Source organism: Chrysochloris asiatica, unplaced genomic scaffold (genome assembly GCF_000296735.1).
Source record: "Chrysochloris asiatica unplaced genomic scaffold, ChrAsi1.0 scaffold00014, whole genome shotgun sequence".
Classification (NCBI taxonomy): domain Eukaryota; kingdom Metazoa; phylum Chordata; class Mammalia; order Afrosoricida; family Chrysochloridae; genus Chrysochloris; species Chrysochloris asiatica.
In genome coordinates, this window is record NW_006408532.1 from 34314824 (window position 1) to 34323292 (window position 8469).

The 8469-nt window shown below is 35.9% G+C and overlaps 1 protein-coding gene across 1 annotated transcript in view; it reads right to left on the reverse strand.

The window, feature by feature from the left end:
* The window catches only part of GKAP1 (G kinase anchoring protein 1), a 135499-nt gene that overhangs the window by 33741 nt on the left and 93289 nt on the right, over positions 1 to 8469 (reverse strand). The window contains exon 9 of the mRNA XM_006834955.1: positions 7908 to 7927. Within this exon, the coding sequence (XP_006835018.1) occupies positions 7908 to 7927 (20 nt within the window). The remainder of the gene's footprint in view (positions 1 to 7907; positions 7928 to 8469) is intronic.

Here is an 8469-nt window from a genome sequence, read left to right on the forward strand (position 1 = left end):
CTAAATACCAACAGAGAGGGAAAGAGTCTTCAAATCAAGTATCAATGCTATCCGCTCTGTGCACAGGGTAGATAGGGATGGGCAACTTAGACAGTGGCTATCTAAAATGAGGGGGCAATAAAGGCACGAAGTGACTGGCTTACAAGTTTTCAAAAGGGAGCTTAGTTTAAGAGTGTGAGGGGAAAGAAAGAGTCCCCACTGAATAGCTGTCATCTTGTCTAGATGCGTCTGGTGAAAGGAGATGGAGATAAGATTCGTAAGATTCAACAGTGAATAACTGTTATCATGACTAATCATGACTGTCACACTTGTAAAAGTAGAAGTTTTGTAACAAAAAAAGGGAAGCGGTTGATCTTACAGTCCAGAAATGGAGAACCCTAGGACCATCAAGAGAGGAATGCACAAAAAGAATGTGGGTCCTTATCCTGAGAAATGGCAGCGCCAGAGATGGAGGCAGAGATGGGGGCCTTTAGAGGGGGAGCGGCTGAGGATTCTAGATCATAAACTAAGAAGAGAAGGACTAAGAACTAGTGGCCAGGAGCAGACTTGCAGAACGTGCCCTTTGGAGATGTAAATTATTATATATGAAAACGTTTAATATCGCAGAGGAAAAACACAAAAACTTCCATTTAAGTTTCTATTTTAAGGAAAAAGGTAAATAGATCAAAATTAGAAATATATATATATATATACACATCATTAAGACCAGGAAACTTACACTTCTACAAATTTACCCTACAGTAGAGAAATAAATAACTGTGGGAGTATTCACTGCAGATTTCCTTCTTACAAAACGAAACTAGGTAGGAATTTAAATGTCTAATAGGATATAGGTCAGACATATGGTAAAATCACACTTAAAAACTCAGCAGTAACTAAAAATGATGACATAGAACTATAATATACATTCACATGATTTCAAAATAGTAGTGATATATGCAAAAATTCTGGAATGGCACACACGAGTACATTTTAATAAGAGTTTTGCTTTATTGTTTACAAACTTCCTTTATCAAAATTATTTTATATTCTGTGTAATCACTAATGTTAAATACGATTTTAATTTTGGTAAAAAAAGAAACCACGTAAGTATTAAAATAAAATCTATACAAATGTAAGTATTATTGTTGCACAAGAAAATCCTTCTGAATATGATATGAAAGCCAGAAAAAAAAAAAAAAAGAAAAGATTAATAGATGTGACTTGATAAAAACACCAAAAAATGCTACAAAGAAAATCAAAAGGTAAATAAAAAATGGGAAAATAGGCATCTATATGAAAGTCACATGACCAATAAAGGAAAAACTGTCAATATCACTATTAAGCAGAGAAATATTTTATCAAACTTGTTAAGTGCCATTGAGTTGGTTCCCACTCATAGTGACTCTGTTTAGGGGTTCCAAGAAGCAGCTGGTAGGTTTGAACTGCCAATCTTTTGGTTACCGATCCTGTGCTTATCCTATAGCACCACACCAGGGTTCCTTATCAAACAAGTACATTAAAATTTAAAAACAAAAAACCCCAGCTTTTCTCTATGCGAGCAGTGGGAGGCAATTTAACTATAAACTGATTTGTGTGTAAGAATTAATGATCCAAAATGCCCATGGATCTGTATTTAATTGAAAAAGAAATCCACACATTATTGGAGGCAAAAGTATACATCTGTAGAAAGACGGAGGCCTCAATAAAAATGCACAGTAATCCTCACAAATTGTATAACCTTAAAGTTTTATTTTTACCCCATGCTTCATTTGTAATTGGGGTAGCAATGGTAAACAGTAACATCATAGTTAACTGAGAATTTTTAAAAGAGCATGTATTTTAACTATCTAACACAGAATCTGGAATATACATCTAGTTGTGGCATTGTAAGATAAGCACCGGTTTGCAAGGCCAGAGGTTCAATCCCACCAGCCACTCTTTGGAAACCCTATCAGGAGTTGGAACTGACTTGATGGCACTTATATCAACAAAAAGCTGTCAAATATTTATTTTTACCATTATCATCATTTCTTCAATTTACTTATATGTAGTTTCCAAAATGTCTACAACAGACAAAACTTTTTAAAACAAAAAGATATATTGTTTTAATGTACATTTACATTTTTTATAGTCTAGTATTTCAATAAATGCATTTAAAAATTATTTGCTATGTAAATGATATACTAACAAGGAGGTGAAGTGATGTATAAAATGATAAAGTCTAAACTCACAAGGAACTTGCAATCTATTTAGAATGATAGTGAAAATGTACTATGTGAGACATGCTAAAGAACTACAACAAAATGCATAGAGGTGTGACCAAAATGATGGATACGCTATCCAGATTCTCTACACAAGAAATCAAGGGAAGCTAATATGGTTGACAATCCTGGGATCAAGAGTTTCAGAGGAAACATATACGGTAGATCAAATATGGATGACAGCAAAAGAATTAACAACAACAGCAAACAAGTAAGAAAATAGAGTATATTACCAATGTCCCAGGCATTTTTAATTACTGCAAGCAACATTCTGATTGGAGAAAGAACCACAGAACTACCTCTAGTTGCCTAAGACTACCCCAGCAACCACATCAAGAATCAATGATCAGAGAGCTACCACAGCATCAGACAGAAGCTCTACAAAATGAGCAAAAAGAGAAATGTGCACAAGCTCCCAACTGCTACAAAATGAACAAAGAAGGGGGAGAGCACCTCAGTAATGTGAAACTAGCCACTAGAGTAGCATGTTTTTCCCATTAACTGTATATATTAAAACAAAACAAAAATCAGGGTGAAGCAAACAATACACAATCACAAATACATATACCACCACCACATTGTTTTAGAGACAATAGATAACTTGAAATCACACACACATGCATACACACACAAAAGCAGGAAAAGATGATGCAAACAACTGACTAAAATACAGAACAAGAAAATCTTTTAGAGGGAGAAATGCTATTGGAACTACATGAAAAGGAATTCAATATACATATATATATACACACACACACACTTAGATCTTTTCAGCAGATTAAGAAAGAGATCAAGAAAAACAAACTTGACACCAAGAAAACCATACAGAAAAATAAGGAAAACATGGACAGAACTCTAGAAACATTTAGGAAAAGAATAAAAGACCCAACTTATAAAATATATAAAAATTAGAAGTCATGTACATAGAAGTCCAGATGATTAACACTAAAATTTTACAAATGCATTGGCAGACTCCTGTTGGCCTTGAGATGAGAGAGAGAAGAGGAAGGGCTGGTTGGCCCAAAGTTAAGGGAGACCTGGGAACTCCTGAGTCCATCCAAGGACACTGACCTAGCCACTGGGGATTAAATCTGAGAGTGAAGTGTTCAACTGATATGAAGTGTGGGGAGGTGTGCAAGAATGCCCAAACTTGCAGATAGTATCCATTTGATGTAGCTTGGATGGCTTGATGATCAGAACTCAACTAGAGGAAGATAAAGAAATTTGATACAGGAAGCAAGTGTAAATTGCTGTAATTCGATGACCTTTACTTATAGATGTAGTAACTCAAAATACCTAGAGGGAAGGAGTCTTCAAATCAAGGTATCCTCTCAGTAAAAACGGTTGATAGAAATGGGCAACTTCAACATTGGATACCTAAAATGGGGGGCTATAAAGGCACAAAGTGGCTGGCTTACAAGTTTTCAAGAGAGAGTTTAGTTTTAGAGTGTGTGTGTGTATGTGTGTGTGTCAGAATCCCCAATGAATAGTTTTCATCTTGTCTAGATGTGTCTGGTAAAAGGAGATGGGGCTACGATTCTTTTGACTCAATAGTGAGCAATTGTTATCATGACTAGTTTTGATTGTCACAACTGTAAAGGTAGAAGTTGCCTAACAAAAAGGTGGCGGGGGTGGGGTGGGGGAGTAGTTAAGCTTACAGTCCAGGAACAGAGGACCCTAGGGAACAGAGGACCCAAGTAGGAAGAGCACGAACAGAACATGGTATCCTAACCAGAGAAGCAGTGACACCAGAGATGGAGGCAGAGATGATGGCATACAAGAACAGAGCATCTGAGGACTCTAGACTTATGGAATGGGAAAGGCTGTGTGCTGGTGGGCAAGGGGCTGGTTTGCAAAACGTGTCTTCTGGTTGTTTAAATGATTATATATTTCTGCGTGTTTTTGTGTACATAAAAAAAAAAAGCAGGGGGAATAGGGGAATAGAAGCAAATACTGTTAATCGATGATGTATGGGGGGGATTTTAATCATTGCAATGAAACAAAATGCGACTGGTTGAGTTCAAAACCAATGTTCTGCCATATAAATTAACACTCAGTTTACAAGAATAGCTAAAAAATAGTAACTCATTGGAAGGGCAAAAGAATAGAAATGAATCAATTAAACATAAAGTAAGAAAACTAAAGGTAAATCTTTTCATACTGATCTGCTAGAGAAATTATCAGAAAAAAAACAAAGAATAAAAATTCTGTGAGACATCATCAAGAGAATTACATACATGTGTATAGAACACTTAAACAGAAAGAGGCCATAAAAAGCACTAGGAAAATTGCTAAAGGTTTGTTGGAAAAGAACTTCTCTTAATTCATGAAAGATGAGAAGTTATTCATTAAAATAACTCAATGAAACTCAAATAGGGTATACTTCAAGAAACTCAAAAGACAAAGATAAAAGGAAGAGAACAGCTTATGAAAAAAAAATTAGTCACCTACCAAGGAAAATCAGTAACACTAAGCAGTGATTTATCAACAGAAATCATGCAGTCAAGAAGGCAATGTGATAATCTATAGAAATTCCTGAAAAAAAAAAAAAAAATGAGAACCAAGACTTACATACTTGGCATTGTTCCTCATATGATGGTGAAATTAGGACATTTTCAATTTCCAGCTAAACAGAAATTAATGGAATTTTAAAAAACCAGACCAATGATTATAGAAAAAGTAACGAGATCCCCTTACACAAAGAGCCAACATTAGCAGACTACAGTCTGAGATTAAAATACACTATGACACCCAGAAATCAACCCAAATATAGAATATAAAACAAACCTACAAGACTGAAAATACAGACATCAACTTGTAAATGATGTCAACTATAATGTAAAAAGAGTGAATAAGTAGTGTAGTTACAGACTTCTAGATGGAGAGGAAGTCAAGATAACAGACTGTTTTAAACTTAGATAATAAATGACATTGTGACCACAAAGAAAAATAAATCTTAGTGCAACAAAAAAGACAATCATAAAGATTCAGTAACATTAATACAACAGCAATAAATGAAATAAAATCAATACACAAAATGAACTCAGTACAGGAAAATATATATGGCATAAATTAACCATCTGTTGTTGTTGCTAAGTGCTATCAAAGCAGATTTTGACTCATAAAGACCCTCCAATGAGCGGTGGATTTGAACCGCCAGCCTTGCAGTTATCAGTCTAGTACTTATCCTATAGTGCCACACTAAGACTCATTGTTGTTCCTGTTAAGCGCTATCAAGTCAGTTCTGACTCATTAGTACCCACACAAAAAAAGATATACAACAGTAAAATGTATACCTAACAATAATTTCATGGAACGTTAATGGATTAAATGCATCAGTCAAGAGACAGAGAGTAGCAGAACATACAAACCTTAGATACAAAGAAAAAAATAAGCTATAAATCAAAGGATGGGAAAACATAAATCAAGCAAATGGCAACCAAAAAAGAGCATGAGAAGCAATATTAATTTTTGATAAAACAGACTTCAAAGGAAAAAACCTAGCAAAAGAGTCAGTCCAATATGAGGACATAAACACAATAAATATCTACACATCTATTGAAAGAACCCCGAAGTACACAGATCAAATTTAATGTGAACTGAAAAAGAAAAAGAAATAACCCCACAATTAATAGATTTTAATACACTACTTTCCATGAAGGTCAGAACAACTAGAAATTCAAAAAAGATACAGAAGAGTTAAACGACAATTAACCAGCTTGATATAACAAACAATATATAGAAACTCCAAACAATACAACATATTTTTTCCCCCAGTGCCCATGGAATATTATCTATAATTTTTGTTGTTACATGCTGTTGAGTCGGTTCCGACTCATAGCGACCCTGTACAGGGGTTCCGAGACTGTAAATCTTTACGGGAGCAGAAAGCCTCATCTTTCTCCAGCAAAACAGCTGGTAGTTTTGAACTACTGACCTTGCGGTTCACAATCCAATTCGTAACCACTATGCTACCAGAGCTCCTTAATATTATCTATAATAGGACACATATATGTTGGGTCACAAAGTAACCTTCAATAAATTTTAAAGCATCGAAATACTACAAAGCATCTTCTGAGATCACAATGCTCAGAAATCAACAACAGGGAAAAAAGGGGGGGGGGAAATTAAAATATATGGAAACTGAACATTCTGCTTAAAAATTACTAGGTAAAAGAAGAAATAAAAAAATGAAGTGAAAAAAATCCCTAGAGTCAAGTGATAATGAATATAGTAGAACAAATGAGGGTAAAGTTAGGAAAATGTCCTAGCCATAACAAAACAACTTAAGGGAATGAGACACTGAGTCTAGGGCCTGAGAACCAATCTCAGGGTACATTAAGGTCAGGTGGCATAACACAAAGATGAGTCTACAGTTGGGTAGCAACTGAGGTCTTAGAAGCTCATGAGCAGCCATCTAAGGTGCAGCTATTGGTCTCTCTCCATCTGAAGCATATAAGAATGAAGAATATCAAAGATAGATGGAAACAATCAGTACAAAGTACTAATGGATCACATAACCCCAAGCCTCCATGACTCTGAGACCAGAAGAACTAGATGGTGCCTGTCTATAACTGCCAACTGCTCTGAAAAGGATCACAACAGGAAGTCCTAGGTAAAGTGAGAGAAAAATGTGGAATAAAACTCAAAGTAATAATCTAAAAAAAACGACCAGGCTTACTAGCCTGGTAAGAGTTAGAACTCCCAATACTACGGCTCTTAGTCATCCTTTAACACTTTTAAGCTACCTTGATGGCTTAATTTTCAATCAAGCAATAGACAGACATATTAGGTGGAATCAACAGCACTTAACAACAACAACATTACGTGTAACACCACAACCAGGAAAGTACTCACTCCCTAGAACATCCAACCATATGCGACCAAAGGGAAAAATTTGTCCATGGATAAAACTCAAAAGTCAGGAAGGAAAAGAAAAGAAGGACAAAGGGTTACAGGGCAGTAAACACAGAGAAGAAGTGAGAAAGTGCTGTTACTTGCAATCAATGCCACAAAACAAAATCCGTATGAAATGCTGAATGGAAAACTAATCTGTCTGTAAACAACTTTGTTGTTTTTCAAATTACAATAAAAAATGGAGAAAAAAAGAGAAATATGAACTACTACATATACATATTATATCTAGACATAATACTGTATATGCATCTATTGTAAATTATTGTTGTTGTTAAGTGCTGTTGAGTCAATTGCGACTAATAGCGATTCTGTATGGGGTTTCCAATGAGCAGCTGGTGAGTGTGAACCACTGATCTGTGGTTCAAATGGATTTTGTTGTCCAGAGCTTTATCCTACAATGTCACACCCCCCACACAATTAAGTTAAAAAGAAAAATAATACACTATGCATACTATTTAAATATTATCAACATTATCTTTGTTGTATGTAACCCTCCCCAATCATATCCTTTTCCTTCCCTTTCTAATAAATGTTAAGGCTGTCATTTTCAAGTTTGTTATACTTTTACCACAAATTTATGTATATTAACCCATCTCAGTAGTCAATACCAAATCATAGTGATCCTATATGGAAAGCCTAAGGACTCCTGAGGCGGTAAATCTTTATGGAAGTAGACTGCTTCATCTTTGTCCTACAAAGCACTAGTGGGTTTGAATTGCTAACCTTTCAGTCGGCAATACAGTGCACAACCCACTGTGCCACAAGGGCTCCTACATATGTATGTGTACACACACACACAGAAACACAGAAGAGTATGTAAAAAAGTATGCCTCAGCTACCTAGTGCTGCTATAACAGAAATACCACAAGTAGATGGCTTTGGCAAACAGAAATTCATTCTCAGTTTGTTGTTAAATGCTGTCGAGTCAGTTCCAACTCATAGCAACTCTGTATAGGGTTTCAGAGGAGTGGCTGGTGAGCTTGAACCTCCAAGCTTGCAGTTCAAACTAGCCTTAGCAATCCAGTACATTAACTCACAGGACCACACCAGGACTCATAGTTTGTTGTTGTTGTTAAGTGCCGTCGAGTCGATTCTGACCCATAGCAACCCTGCATAGGGTTTCCAAGGAGCAGGTGGTGAGCTTGAACTACAGATCTTGAATTTCAAATGACTTTGCGGTTTGATGCTTTAACCCACAGTGCCACACCAGGACTCACAATTTAGGAGTCTAAAATCCAAATTCAGTGTACCGGCTCTGGGAAAAGGTCCTTGTCACCATCTTTCAGCACCTGTAGGCCCAGATTTCCTT